Source organism: Sprattus sprattus (genome assembly GCF_963457725.1).
Source record: "Sprattus sprattus genome assembly, chromosome: 14".
Lineage (NCBI taxonomy): Eukaryota > Metazoa > Chordata > Actinopteri > Clupeiformes > Clupeidae > Sprattus > Sprattus sprattus.
In genome coordinates, this window is record NC_137912.1 from 28,713,021 (window position 1) to 28,729,007 (window position 15,987).

Below are 15,987 nucleotides of genomic sequence, written 5' to 3' on the forward strand. Positions count from 1 at the left end.
AAAGTATTTCACAGTCACTGTAGTCATAAGTTGCTCCGCGGCGCGTCGGGGTGCTGTTCGCCCCGTCGGGATTTATTTTTGGATAATGACCTCCGAACAATACATTATCCCTTACTTAACCCACAGAAACCTGTGATTAATTTGATTTAAATGTTTTCACATCCTCACATCGTTCACGTTTTCACAGCCCTATTTAAGACATTTCATTTTCATGATCTGCTGGAACCTGGACATTATCGTCAGAGAGTAGAAGAAACTCAGTCTCACTCTCAAAAATCTACTGAGAGCAGTTGGTTGTAAAACCAAATTATTATCCCTAAACTAGTATTTAGGTAAAGAAATGGTACAACCCAATATTATACAGGACCTTGTTTTATTTAAAGCGAACAGGAATTTACTACTTTCTGAGGTATGTTTAAGGACCATAAAGTAGGGATGAGATGGTTACCTGTTTCATGTTAAACCACAGTAAAGGTTTGTATTACCAGCTACATTTTGATTTATCATGAAAACTGTGGTTGATTACTGTGCTTTGAAAAACTAATGTTAAGAACTGTCCAGCATCAACCAAAGTTAGCAGACGCAGGTACAGAATGCAACGTGGGTTTGTTTTGTATGAGTGAAAACAGTGATGGCAGTGATAATACGTTGAATTTTTCATTTTCTTCAGGAAGTTGCTGTTTTTGTTTTTGACAAGAAGATACTGGACAAATACCAGAAATTTGAGAAGGACCAAATCATAGATTCCCTGAAAAAAGGAGTTCAGCAGCTTACACGCCTGAGACACCCACGGCTGCTCACAGTTCAGCATCCACTAGAGGAGTCCAGGTAAGTGTCTCTTGGTGACATACAGTGCAGGGCACTGTACGTATATGTTAGGGTGTTTAAGGTGTGGAGAGAGGAAGAGCTCTCGAAAGAGAGTCTGCAAGAGATTCTTAAAGATGAAAAGGAATGCCTCTGCTCTGAAGGAGCTCCTTGGAGGAACGCTTTGGCCGAGAAGGAGCCTAAGCCTGTATAAGAGTACCTGGGTGCAGACCCAGAAGTCACTCAGAACAGGATTGGAGTGTTGTATTTTGAGAACAAACGCATTGTTTACTTTATTGGGTTAATGACTCCTTTTGAACGTGTGATTCAGGAAGCCTTTGAAAAGAAGAAGTTAAAGTATGCAGGACTGGTAGTGGAAGTGAGGGAATAAGGTTGGCAAGCACACACAAGATCAGTGGAGATAGGTGGCTTTTGTAGCTTAAGCAACCTCAACACTTTTGTTGGATTTAGTTTTTGAGGACAGTCACTTAAAGGAGTTTTGAAGGAGTTGTTTGAGGCTGCTGAAAAAGCAAGCCAGTGGTTATGGCTGAGGTGCTCACAGACTAATGGGGGAGTGAGTTAACCTGAGGCATGGGGAATCTTTTTGGAGGTGTATTTCAAGGTGTACCTGTTGTGGTTCTGGTAGCGATGTGTCTTAACCAATCTTAAGTATGGAGGAGGCTCTCTGGGCCGGCAGGCACCACTGTTGAACATTCTAGAGGTGTGGTGGGCATCAATGAGTCAAATTAAGTCCACTTGACAACCCCTATAAAATACCCATTGGTGTACAACGCGATACTGCAAGAGATACGGCATTTTAATTGGTTTGTATGGGTCTTTGTATGGTACTTTCTTTTTAGCGATTTATTTTGGGGCTTTTTATGCCTTTAATCAGATAGGTTGTTGGATATGAGCACTTGCATGTGACAGTCAGGGGTTTGGCTGCTGTAGGAAATCTCCAACCAGTAGCACAAGGAATTTAACATCCTGAAATGAAGAAAGTGATGCACCATTGCATTACTAGCTGATATGCCCTTTACTGACTTGTACTCCGGTTAACTGACCTGTACTCCGGTCAGAGAGTAGCCACAACCTTGGGATGTAGTACAACAGATTTATTAGCGTTTGAACTCCAGCGGAGTGCATTGAGTGCTTGCAGTAGAATTAGCATAAATTAAAAGAAGTATTTGTACATGTGTTTGTGTGGTTTCCTGTAGAATAAAGAGAAAACGAATATAGAATGAATATACATACGTATCGATCTGTACCAATATACATAAATATATGCATATTTGAACGACATAATTACATATTAATTATTAAAGCAGCACAACGGATCAATAGCTATTCGCTAACGATATGCTAGCAGCTAAAACTAACGAAATCTCTTGAAATGTGCTGACTGACATTATGACAAACTAGTTACTCAACAACTGTTCTAACACAGTCAAACATCAAGCAAGTGCAACACAAGACAAAGCAAGACGGCAAATAAGCTACTTACTAGTTCGGCAGACAGTAGAAAGCCGAGCGGCCGCAGGCAAAACTACAGAATTAAGTTAAATGCCAATGGACCCTGGTATGGCAATGGCACGGAGGCGATTCTCCATAATAAAAATTGTAGCGCCCCAATTTTTTTCAAGCTGTTATTTTAAGGTTAAACTGCTTATCCTAACCCTAATCCTGAATGTATAATTGTTGCATTGTGTTACTTTAAGCATTTACATATATAATTCACTTTCCCTAGGCAAGCAGCGGCCAGGTTGGGATCATACATGTTTAAACATAAAATGACATGTAACAGATAAATGATACCCAAATGAATGTGAGAAAGTAAAACATTGTCTCAAGAATACAATTTTTTTTTTCAATTTCATTTGATTTGGTACTCCCTTTCTATTTGTTCACATATTGTTGTTTTCACTCTTTTTTTCCCGCAGAGACTGTTTGGCATTCTGCACTGAGCCTGTTCAGGCCAGTTTGGCCAATGTACTGGGGCAGTGGGACGGTCTGCCAACTCCAGTACCTACAGATATCAAGAACTACAAACTGTATGACGTGGAGATCAAGTATGGGCTCTTACAGGTAGACATTGTGCTAAAGTCATAAAAAGTAGTGAATTGACTGTATTTCTTAAACTCTAAAACATAACACACTCATGGCCGTGAGAATGAAAACTAACAGTAGCAATGACTGAATAGGACAGAGACTATCCCTCTGAAATTATAGTGACACAGCTAACATGTCAAGCAACTTTTCCATAGTACTGGCTACACCTGCCTGTGTCCTGCCCACCTCAAGCCTGCCAGTAGAGGGCTTTCTCTGCTAAATTGAATTAAGACAACACTGCGAAAAAAATCAAATGTTACCTGGTTACCTTACTTTTTTTAAACCAGCAACAGATGTTAGCCTACATTTTAGTGGCAAATGTTGAGGTTGTGCTCAATCATTACTGTTTGTTTTGTTTAATCGTGACTGTTCAGGAAATAGTCAAACTGATTTAAGGTTATTGTAAAACCTTGTTTTACATTGTATTACTATAGTCGTGTTAGTGTGACTTTAAGCTTGTACTTTTTTAACTGAAAGACATGAGATTTGTTGATGCAGAGGTTTCTAGTTGTTGCCCTTTTTCTACTTTGGTAACAGATATCAGAGGGTTTGTCCTTCCTCCACACGGGTGTAAAGATGGTCCATGGCAACTTGTGCCTTGAGAATATCATTATTAATAAAAGTGGATCCTGGAAGATCATGGGCTTTGACTTCAGCATCTCTTCCAACAACCCTTCGGAGGCTGAGGTGAGGCTGATGTCCACTTTGAGCTGTGAACCACACCAAAAGCATTCCTTTTCATATTTGCTGACTAATGTCACTGTGCTTATATGTGTATCCATCCATGTTCTGACCAGGCGAAGTATGTGTGTAAGGAGTGGGACCCCAACCTCTCTCCTCTGTGCCTTCCCAACCCGGAGTATGTGGCGCCAGAGTACATCCTGTCTGTCAGCTGTGACTCCGCCTCTGACATGTACTCTCTGGGAGTCATCATGCATGCAGTCTTCAATGAGGGGCGGCCCGTTTTTCGGGTCACCAAGCAGGACATCTTCAAGAGCTTCAGCAGACAGTTAGACCAGGTGGGAGGCATGAAGTAGGATGCTTGTATGCATGTGCACAGGCCTAGATCATTATATTTGAAATAGTCTAGGTTTGAAGTGCACAGTGTTTACAGTAACTGAGACATGCATTGTTCTTCTGTAGCTGAGTCGGCTAAGTCCTGCGGTCTTGAGCAAGATTCCAGATGACGTGTGCGAACATTTGAAGATGCTCCTGAATGTCACAGCCAGTGTGCGCCCTGATGCAGATCAGATGACAAAGGTAAGGTCCAGATCAACATCTTTAAACATCTTATTGTTGTGCTTTTATAGACGAATTAAATGAGTTGACAGGCTTTTACAGCCGGTGTCTGCCAGAGAAGACATATTTTTTTCCTATTATTGTCAGAGCATTAAATGTATTTATTGCTATTGGTATGTAAATAGGATTTAAAGAAATGTAACAAAACACACTTCTGAAATAAATTGCTTGGCTTATTTTGTGTCTGAAATGTAGAATGTTGTAGAATGTACGGTATGTTGTACATTGTTGTTGTGTTGGTAGATATTCTAAAAATGTGACATTAGAAACATTGGGCCTCATTCTCGACCTTTTTCTGTAATTCTTCAGAAATGTTTCTTACACGACTTCGCAAAAACAACGTAAGAGAAACGCTTCCGCTGCATTCCCGCACGCTTGAAAATGTGTTCATAAGCAGCCGAAGTCTTCTCAGCTGGGTTCCTTCCGATTAGTTTCTTAGATTGATGCGCGTTCTCGTGAAAGTGGATTTGCATACATACACGCCCTGCCAGCTCCTTATTAGGAGACGCAATTTTAGAAACGTGTGCTGTCGCAATCTCCCGAATCCACCTCGTAACAGGTGTTCATTAATAAGGTGGAGATATTGTATAACGTTGAACGTCCGAAGTCCGTAAAACACATTTAAGTAGTCACTTTTTTTTTTTTAAATCGAAAAATAGGCACCATAGGTGTGAAGACCGGTCCCAAGTAGGAGTATAAATTGTAGTCCGTCCTGTCGTTCGAAATGGCCACCATAGGGGTGAAGACTGGCCACCAGTAGTAGTATAAATTGCAATGAAGTTATGGCTTAGTTCTTAGAGATTGAGTTTAGTGTTTATTTATTTATTCACTTACATTTGCAGTGTTCATGTCATTCACAATCAGTCTTTTAGCAGACGCGGCCTTTATCCAAAGTGACGTACAAGGGAGAGAACAGTCAAGCTACGAGCCATATAGACCTAGTGTAACAATAAACACTACCTCGTAAAATTATGACTATAAATGTGAAACGTAATTGTTAATGATACAAATATTCTCGTATTTATTATTATCATAATTATTTTAATCCGAGGATGTCTGTAGAGTTGACGTGAACGCAATCACCAAGGGGTTCTCACAAATTCGCCCGTTAACCCTTTTACTGTAATACGGAGTTTTTTCAAATGTCATTCCTCAACGCGATTCCTCAAATAACCACAAGATGGCCCGTGGAATCCCATTTGAGAAGATTCCGGTAGAGTTACGACTGCTATTTCGAGTTCTGAAAGTTGTCTGAAGTTCAGAAGAAAGCACAGAAGAAAAAAATAACGAGAATGCAAATGTTTTCATAAATGTTTCCGAAGTGGAGTTCCTTCTGAAATCCTTCGGAAAGTCTTCCCAACTGCTGTCGAGAATGAGGCCCATTGATCTTTCGGCACATAGATTTTCACATATTGAATTAAGTTAAGATTAACACATAAAAACACATGTTCATGTACAATGGTACAACACAAATGATACCACAGAAAATACAAAAAATACAATATTTGCTATGTTTTAGGTACCTTCTGGTTTATTTTAGCATAAAATGCATAAAATAATATTAACAAATGATTCATCTTTTCATTTTGAACAGATCCCGTTTTTTGACGACGTTGGGGCCATGACTTTGCAGTACTTTGACTCACTCTTTCAGAGGGACAACCTCCAGAAATCCCAATTTTATAAAGGCCTTCCGAAAATCTTACCCAAACTTCCAAAGGTGAGAAGATTGCACTTTTAAGGCAGTCTTCAGTACATTTCCCCCCTCGTAATCCTTTTTGTAATGAAGGGATGTAAATTGTGTATGATACTGCAGATACAATAACTGCTACACCAGTGTTTGTTATTATTGCACACGCTCCAGCATTCAGAAAATACAGCTGAATGTGTGTACATGCTTTCAGCTACTTTCAATCACTTTCAATATATCTGTTCAATGTCATTGTATTTGTCATTGCTATAGTATTTTGTCGTGTACAGTCGTGGCCAAAAGTTTTGAGAATGACACAAATATGCATTTTCACAAAGTTTGCTGCTTCAGTGTCTTTAGATATTTTTGTCAGATGTTACTATGGAAGACTGAAGTATGATTACAAACATTTAATAAGTGTCACTGGCTTTTATTGGCAATTACATGAAGTTAATGCAAAAAGTCAATATGTCCTTCTTTTTCAAGACCTCTGCAATCCGTCCTGGTATGCTGTCAATTAACTTCTGGGCCACATCCTGACTGATGGCTGCCCATTCTTGCATAATCAATGCTGGGAGTTTGTCAGAAATATTTTTTTTTTGTTTGTCCACCCGCCTCTTGAGGATTGACCACAAGTTCTCAATGGGATTAAGGTCTGGGGAGTTTCCTGGCCAATGGACCCAAAATATCAATGTTTTGTTCCCCGAGCCACTAAGTAATCACTTTTTCCTTATGGCAAGGTGCTCCATCATGCTTGGAAAGGCATTGTTCATCACCAAACTGTTCCTGGATGGTTGGGAGAAGTTGGTCTTGAAGGATGTGTCATTCATAAAACTTTTGGCCGCGACTGTAGTTGTATTTGTCCGTATTTAACATATGATCTTTGTTACTTTCACAGAGAGTGGTGGTACATCGTATCCTTCCAGCATTGACATCTGAGTTTGTCAACCCAGACATGGTCCCTTTTATCTTGCCCAATGTGCTGCTGATAGCTGAGGACTGTACCAAAGAGGAATATATCCGTCTTGTCCTACCAGGTCTGACCCCTGTCTTCAAACAACAGGAACCTGTCCAGGTATGTTAATACTGCATGTTCCCACACAGTACAATGAAGGTTACATAGACTTATACATGTACTATTTATGCAATGGCTGTATCATTTAGAAATATCAACATTTAGTAATAATCATATGTTGGAATGATGGCCATAAAATATCTTCCAGTCTGCTAGATAGATCAGTGTGATGGAATTTTTTCTTCCTGATCACATTTCCCGATTGATCAGAAGTTCTGTCTATTCAACATTCTCAGCCTTTATTGGAAACCCGGTGATGAAGACACCATTCATCAAGATTATATCATACAAAGTATTGATGCCTCAGAGAATCATGGCTGAGTAAGATTACTACCGTATTCAAACACCTGACCATTAGCTGGCTAATTAATCCATCTATTTTTTTAGGTAGAGGGATCAACTAAATGTTGTTGAAGGTACAGAGAAATGTACAATTCATTCTTAACACAGGAATCAGTGGCTTCATATTGTGAGGATATTCTTTAGAGCTTATCAGCAGTGGGAAACACAGACTATAGGAGGGACTCGTGGCATTAATGAAGGGCCATGGTGCTTTGTTGTCTCTGCAAAAATTTGAAATATAGATGTTGAAAGAAACCGTATTTTCTTTGTGTCCACATTCGTAAAAGTGGGTGTCAGTCGAGAAATGTTTCAAAGATCATAAAAATAGGACTGAGAGCTTTTCTTCACATATCATATCAAGGTGCGTTAATTTGCAAATTGTTGCATTTTACAGTTTCTGTAAAAGCTGCCCTAACAACCTCAAGTTTTGAACCCACAGCGGTCCATAACTCCTCCCTTGATTCGGAGAGTACCCATGTTAAATCTGCATAACACCGCTGATAGAAACACGTACAGACTTGTTCACATATGTCTGAGTGCAAAAACAAACAAACACGGAAGCCAATACGCATCATGACACATGGAGAATCCCTTTGAATCTTAATTGAATGAGTTGGTGAGTGAGTGACAATTTCCCATGCACAATTGACGTTTACTACATGAGTTTGGTTAGTTGAAAAGATACAATTTTCTTAATTTTGGGAACATTTCACTTCTGTGGGCCTTAATATTCATTTACCCAAATCGTATGTGGTCAGGTCAGCTGAAGTAAAAGATTCTGTATTTCCGATTTTTTTCAATTTGTCTTTTTATGCTCTCAGGCCAGCAACATGGTGAGTTTTTACGACTAGGGAAATGTGTCTTATTATTAGTAGTAGTATTCCAATGTACTATACTGTTCTTCCTAGTCTTCTTATTAAAGGTACATGCAAAGCGAAGCACTATACTGTTCTTCCTTGCTTCTTCTTATTACTATAGTGCTTGCAAAGCAAATATTGATATTCCTCACGCAGTTCTAGTAAATGCTTAGGCTATGGTATTTTCATTTTCTTCATGTTATACTTATATGTTTAAGATAAACAAGTACATTATCCCCATGGAACATTTTTCCTCTCCATAAATCTTTCTACATTTCTTTATTTGTCTTTCGGTATGTTTGTCTTTTATCACATTCCCTATCTCAACTGCTCTCACATTGCGTTGCTTTTCCTTGCCCTCCCTTCTCTCTTTCATACAGTGCCCTCTGCAATTATTGGCACCCTTAGTGAATGTGACTTAAACAGGCTATGAACAAATATTTGTTTGCTGTTTATCCTCTTGGTCTTTCACTCAAAATATTCACAAAAATCTTACCTTTTTATTGGAATACAATTATTGAAAGAAAACATTTTAATTTTACATTAAATAAATATTATTCTCCTAAACAGGTGTGCCACAATTATTGGCACCCCTTAATTTAATGTTTTGAGCAGCCTCCCTTTGCCAAGATAACAGCGCCAAGTCTTCTCATAATGCGTGATGAGGTTGGTGAACACAATGGCACGGATCTGAGACCATTCCTACATTCCCACTCTCCAGATCCTTCAGATTCTAAGGTCAACGCTGGTACAATATGTTTCAGCTCTTCCCACAGATTTTCTATTGGGTTTAGGTCTGGGGACTGAGATGGCCATGGTTAAGCCTTTATTTTGCTGTCGGTGAACCATTTTTGTGTTGATTTTGAGGTGTGCTTCAGATTATTGTCCTGCTGGGAGGTCCAACCACGGCTTCCTAGAGGGGGCTGTAAGGTTTTCATTTAATATCTGCTGGTATGTGATGGAGTCCATGATACCAGGTATCCTAACAAGATGTCAAGGGCCTTTGGAAGAAAAACAGCCCCCCAACATCAGAGATCCGCCACCATACTTCAAAGTGGGTATGGGGTGCTCTTCTGAATGGCTATCTTTCTGTCTACGCCAAACCCACCTTTTGATGTTTGTTGCCAAGAAGCCTTATTTTGGTCTCATCTGACCATTATAATTCTAATATAAAAGTCTGACTTACATTTGGCAAACTGTAGGCACTAGTTTGTTGTTGATTGACAGCAGAGGCTTTTTTCTGACAACCCTCAAAAACAACTTGTGGTGATGTAGGTGCAGTCTGATGGTAGTTCTGGAGACTTTCTGACCCCAGGACTTAACTAACCTCTGCATTTATCCAGCTGTGATCCTTGGAGATTCTTTTGCCAGTCGAACCATCCTCCTCACGGTGCGTGGGGTCAATTTACAGATAGGTCCTCTTCCAGGCTGATTCCATAATTACAAATGAATGAATGAATAAATAAATGTCCACATCCATGCATTTAGACAGAAATAAATGAATACATTTAATGTATTCCTTCCTATTCCTATTCCTATTTCTTTCTCTTTCTCTTTCTCTTTCTCTTTCTCTTTCTCTTTCTCTTTCTTTTTCTTTTTCTTTTTCTATTTCTATTTCTTTTTCGTTTTGTATTTCTTTTTCTATTCCTATTCCTATTTCTTTTTCTCAATATGTTAATGAGATGTGTCAATCAAAAATAGGTAGGCGGTATTTGACAAACCATTGGCTAATCGTTTTCAATGCGTTGTATCCGATTATGTTAGCCTTACCTTGCTGTCATGGAAGACATAAAAAGGGCAATTGCCAGAGACTTGGCCAGGCTGGCCGATCTCGTTGAAAACTAAAATGTATATCCAATCATACCTTAGCAACCGCTACTAAGAAAAGAAGGTCCGACAACTTTGAGGTCTGAGTAGCATGGCGAAAGTGTGCCTATGGGACTTGTAGATCTGACACAAAGTAGGATACCCTGAGAGATTAGAGGGACACGTCGTTTTTGTTCACATTTCCAAAGCCCAAAACATAGGAAGAAAGTTGCCACCTGTGGAATAAACAGTGTGTGAGACCCCTCTCCCAACTCAATACATCGCAAAATACACATATGTCTGCTCCAAATCAAATGAAGCTGCTTGCAGTTAGCTAGCTATCTATCTAGCAAACTGCGCTTTCGCTAGTTATGATGACCTAACTATCTAGTTGAGAGAACATCCCCTAACATAATCGAATACAACGCATTGAAAACGATTAGCCAATGGTGTGTCAAATACCGCCTACCTATTTTTGATTGACACATCTCATTAACATATTGAGAAGAAGAAATAGGAATAGGAATAGAAATAGGAATAGAAATAGAAATAGGAAAAAGAATTATATCTGTCTAAATGCATGGATGTGGCCATTTATTTATTAATGTATTCATTTGTAAATATGGCAGGTTTGGTCCTCCATAATCAAACAGGTGAACTCAAAAATGTAAAAAATGTCTGGTAATATACTTCAGTTAGATTTGAATTATAGGATTTTCTAGGGGTGCCAATAATTGTGGCACCCATGTTTTGTAGAAAAATATTTTATGTAATGTCAAAATTAATTCTTTCAAGAATTTTACTTCAATGAAAAGGTAAGATTTTTGTGAAATTTGAGGGAAAGACCAAGAAGATAAACAGCAAAGATATATTTTTGCCTGTTTTGGTCACATTCACTAAGGGTGCCAATACTTGCGGAGGGCACTGTTTCTCTGTCTCTTTTTTTATTTTCAATTCATCCATCCAGCTATCTTTATTATTCTTCATTTTCTAATTTCCTCAGCTCTTTAATCTCTCGCTTTTTCACTCATCACTCTTTAGTCTGTCTCTTTTTCTTCCTGCCTCTTATTCTTAATATCTTACTTCTCTTTAATTTCTTTGTCTTTTTCTTTACCTATTTCTATCACTAACTCACTCTATTTCTCATTTAAGTGTTTATCTTCATCTAAGACACTGTACTGTCTCACTCACTAAATTGGAATAACCATCTCATATTGTGTTCGATTTAATATGTTAATGCATTGCCCTATGTGCATACCTTTGTAATCTGATGAACATTGGTTGTTTTTGTACTCCTAGGTAGTTAGTCAGTCAGTCAGGTAGTCAATCTACAATATAAAATGCATTAAATAGCTTTTCAAATTTCTAATCTTTTCCTTCATATTTGTTTTAAATGTTAACTATGTATTTATTTTTTGCTTTGCAATAACTGGTATTACCTTCTGGAAATGTTAATCTAGTTACAGTGCATGCAAAGCAATGTTATTCCTAGGCTGCTTCTTATGGTGCTTGAAGTGAAGCACTGTGTTGTTCGATCAAGCCATTGTCTTATCCATCTTATAATTCAGCTTGAAGCTTCAGCAGAAACTTAATTCAAACTTAATTTCGTAGGTCTCATCATGTTCTACGTTATTTCCATAATCGCACACGTCATACTTAAAAACAAAATTAAATATTAAAGATTAAAGATATCCTATTGAAATAAATAAATTAAATTAATCTTTGTGTCTCCAACACTTTGTGGCTCTTTGAGATTGGAACAGCATTGTCGGTCATCCAAAACTTTTCTGCAACGCAGGATCAAACTGTCCATGATGTCTCCCTTTCTCTCCGTTCCTCTCAAACAACTGTGTAACCAGGAGTATTGATAAGAGGCACCTTCCATATTCTTATAGTTTTTAAATCTAGCTGACTATCTATCTATCTATCTATCTATCTATTTCTTCCTCTCCAACTCCTCTTTCTCACACTCTGTTTTTATTACTCCATTTTCATTGCAATCACCATGACTACTCTAGTAACACTCTTGCAACCCCCTCAACTACCCTAGAAACATCCTAGCAACCAGCATTACAACAACCTGAACTACCATGGCAACACCCTTGCAAATACCTTGACTACCATAGCAGCGTCCTAGTAACTGCCTTATCAACCATCTTAAAAAACTATAGCAACCTCCTAAACACCTTCGTAATCAGCGTTGTAACAACAACAACTACCCTAGGTACATCTTTGCAACGCCACAGCAACCATATTGACTAACAAAGTGACACCCTAGCAACCACACTTGTATCAACCTGAACTACTCTATCAATGCTTATCAACTATCTCTCTCTTCCAATCACTCTACCTTTTTCTTTTTCCTTAACTTATTATCTAAATGAACCATCACTTTAGTTTCTTTGTATCTAAACTGTCCTCTCTCTCTCTCTCTCTCCTTAATGTCAATGTCCTTAGCACCTTCGCAGTCTGACACTCCATCCTGGTTCTCTCTCTCTTGTCCACTTTCTAGTCCCCTATCTTTCAATCTTCAGTCTTTACACACCTCTCACTCCTTTTCTGTCTCTGCATTGAATTATGTTACATTTTTCACCTAATATTTATTTGGAGATTGATTTTTTTTGCTTTGCAAGCACTAATATTTCCTTCAGGAAATGCAAATGTAGTTGTTGTTATTGTTGTTGTTCTAATTATAATTAATATTAATGATAATGATATTTGTATATGATTATTTATTATGAAAATTGTTGGTGTGCATGTCATTTGTTTTATGCATGCTGTATCATGTATTTAATGGATATGTTGTTGCTCAAAGATTCCTTAAATCTTTCTTTTATGATTATTTGTGTAGATCCTCCTAATATTCCTGCAGAAGATGGACCTGTTGTTAACCAAGACCCCTCCAGACGGCATTAAGAACTGTGTTCTTCCCATGGTGTACAGAGCCCTGGAGGCCCCCTCCATCCAGATACAAGTACAGCAACACAAACTCTAGAAGCAAAAAAACAAGGAATGTTGTAGTTTATACCACCGTTTGGTTCTTGCTGTGCTGTTGTTACAATATCTGTTGTTTATAGGAGCTCTGCTTGAACATCATCCCAACATTTGCCAATCTCATTGAGTATCCCTCCATGAAGAATGCACTGATTCCACGTGTGAGAGCTGCCTGCCTACAGACCTCCTCATTAGCGGTGAGACGTCTCTGCTGTACCCCTCCTCACAGACTTTGCATTAACTGCTGTGATTTAATTCAAAAGCTTTTTTAACTTGTCAAGAAACCACTTTTGGAAATGTATTTTCTGAAATTGGGAGATAAACACATCACTCTATTTAATAATTGTTTAACTGTTCAGAAATTTTAAAAAGCAAGATCAGGTCTGGGGGAGCTGTTTAAAACAGCATAACGGATTAATTGCTAGTCGCTCACGAGATGCTAGCGGAGAGAACTAGCGAAACCTCTTGAAATGTGCTCACTCTGACACTACTACAAGCTAGTTAGTCAACAACTGTCCTAACACAGTCAAACATCAAGCAAGTGCAACCCAAGACAAAGCAAGTGGGCAAATTCACTACTAACTAGTTCGGCATACAGTAGAAACCGGGCGGCTTCAGGCAAACCTACAGAACGCAGTAATTTGCCTACGGACCCTGGTATGGCAATGGCACGGAGGCGATTCTTCATATTAAAAGTCATTGTAGCGGCCCAATTTTTTTTAAGCTGTTATTTTAAGGTTAAACTGCTTATCCTTACCCTAACCCTGAAGTACAATTATTGCATAATGCCACTTTAACCTGTAGAAATACCAAAGTCTCAAAATGTCTTATATGACGTGTTCTCTGACAAAAGCATATTTACAGTGCCCTCCACAAATATTGGCACCCCTAGTGAATATGAGCTAAACAGGCTATAACAAAATATGTCTTTGCTGTTTATCCTCTCAGTCTTTCACTCGAAATATACACAAAAATCTTACCTTTTCATTGAAGTAAAATTATTAAAAGAAAAAACATTGAAAAACATTGAAATATTTTCCCCCAAAACATGTGTGCCACAATTATTGGCACCCCTTAATGTAATGTTTTGTTCAGCCTCCATTTGCCAAGATAATAGCTCTGAGTCTTCTCCTATAATGCGTGATGAGGTTAGTGAACACATGGCACGGGATCTGAGACCATTCCTACATGCAATATCTCTTCAGATCCTTCAGAATCTGAGGTCAACGTTTGTAGACTTGGCTATAGCGCATCCCAAAGATTTTCTATGGGGTTTAGGTCAGGGGACTGTGATTGCCATGGCAAAACCTTTATTCTGTGGTCGGTGAACCATTTTTGTGTTGTGAGGTGTGCCTAGGATCATTGTCCTGCTGGAAGGTCCAACCATGGCCCATTTTAAGGCTTTCTGGAGGGCGCTGTTAGGTTTTCATTTAATATCTGCTGGTATTTGATGGAGTCCATGATACCATGTATCCTATTAAGATGGCCAGGGCCTTTGGAAGAAAAACAGCCCCACAACATCAAAGATCCGCCACCATAGTTATAGTTCACATTGGGTATGGGGTGCTTTTCTATATGGCTATCTTTCTGTCTATGCCAAACCGGCCTTTTGATGTTTGTTGCCAAAAAGCTTTATTTTGGTCTCATCTGACCATATAACTCGGTCCCATTCAAAGTCTGACTTACATTTGGCAAACTGTAGGCGCTTTAGTTTGTTGTTGACAGCAGAGGCTTTTTTCTGGCAACCCTCCAAAACAACTTGTGGTGATGTTGTGGTCTGATGGTAGTTTTGGAGACTTTCTGACCCCAAGACTCAACTAACCTCTACAATTATCCAGCTGTGATCCTTGGAGATTATTTTGCCAGTAGAATTATCCCCCTCACAGTGCGTGGGGTCAATGTACAGACACGCCCTCTTCCAGGCTGATTCTTAACATCTCCTGTCGCTTTTAACTTCTATTATTTCCATGATAGTTGAAATGGGTATTTTCAACTGTTTAGAGATTTTTTTGTGTCCGTTTCTTGATTTGTGCAGCTCAACAACTTTTCGTCGCACATTGTGACTGTGATATTTGGGTCTTTCCCATAGTGATGAATGACTAATGGAATTTGGCCTGTGGTTGGTCATAAGAGTTCCTTATCAAACAGGTGAACTTAAAAATGTAAAATATGACTGGAAATATACTTCAGTTAGATTTTAATTAAAGATTTTTCTAGGGGGCCAATAATTGTGGCACACATGTTTTGGGAAAAAAAAAAAATTTAATGTCAACAGTTTTTATTTTTTTCAATAATTTTACTTCAATGAAAAGGTAAGATTTTTGTGAATATTTTGAGTGACAACCGAGAGGTTTAACAGCAAAGACAGTTTTTTTTTATAGCCTGTTTAGCTCATATTCACTAGGGGTGCCAATATTTGTGGAGGGCACTGTAGCTGATTATTTTCCTGTCTGTTTGTTTGCAGGTCCGGGTGAATTCCTTGGTGTGTTTGGGGAAGATTCTTGAATACCTGGACAAATGGTTTGTTATTGAAGAGATACTGCCCTTTCTACAGCAGATCCCCTCTAGAGAGCCTGCCGTCCTCATGGGGATTCTGGGTAATGGACTTTATGGATTTGTTGTTTATTAGCTTCAATAGACTTTTGAGAGCAATTTAAGTGCTTTTGTTGTGTAATATGGTTGTCTTGCAAATAGATATTTTAGTAGACATAGAAAGTAGAGCTCGACCTGTCATTTTCTGCCTAGTGTACGTTGCTTTTTTATATAAGTGTTTGATTCCTGACAGTTCCAAAATTAAATATAAATTATTTTTTATACACCAAAGCGACTAATAATCTGGAGAAATTTGTAGTTTGCAAAATATGGTATGTATACTCATCCAGTTGCTTATCAACTGCATGAAGTTGTTCAAAAATTACGGTTGCTCCATTTTCCTGGCCATCTTCTAGGATAAAAAGTCTGTCTCAAAATAAGTTATTATTGCATAACATTTGTATTGTGTTTACAGTGAG

At 38.5% G+C, this 15,987-nt stretch overlaps 1 protein-coding gene across 2 annotated transcripts in view; it reads left to right on the forward strand.

Moving 5' to 3' along the window:
• The window catches only part of scyl2 (SCY1 like pseudokinase 2), a 48,241-nt gene that overhangs the window by 6,458 nt on the left and 25,796 nt on the right, over nt 1-15,987 (forward strand). For both annotated transcript variants that reach the window (XM_080851125.1, XM_080851126.1), the window contains exons 3-12: nt 671-828; nt 2,745-2,889; nt 3,451-3,600; nt 3,711-3,932; nt 4,057-4,173; nt 5,807-5,932; nt 6,801-6,977; nt 12,834-12,956; nt 13,060-13,173; nt 15,441-15,573. In XM_080851125.1, coding sequence (XP_080707251.1) covers nt 671-828; nt 2,745-2,889; nt 3,451-3,600; nt 3,711-3,932; nt 4,057-4,173; nt 5,807-5,932; nt 6,801-6,977; nt 12,834-12,956; nt 13,060-13,173; nt 15,441-15,573 — 1,465 coding nt within the window. The remainder of the gene's footprint in view (nt 1-670; nt 829-2,744; nt 2,890-3,450; nt 3,601-3,710; nt 3,933-4,056; nt 4,174-5,806; nt 5,933-6,800; nt 6,978-12,833; nt 12,957-13,059; nt 13,174-15,440; nt 15,574-15,987) is intronic.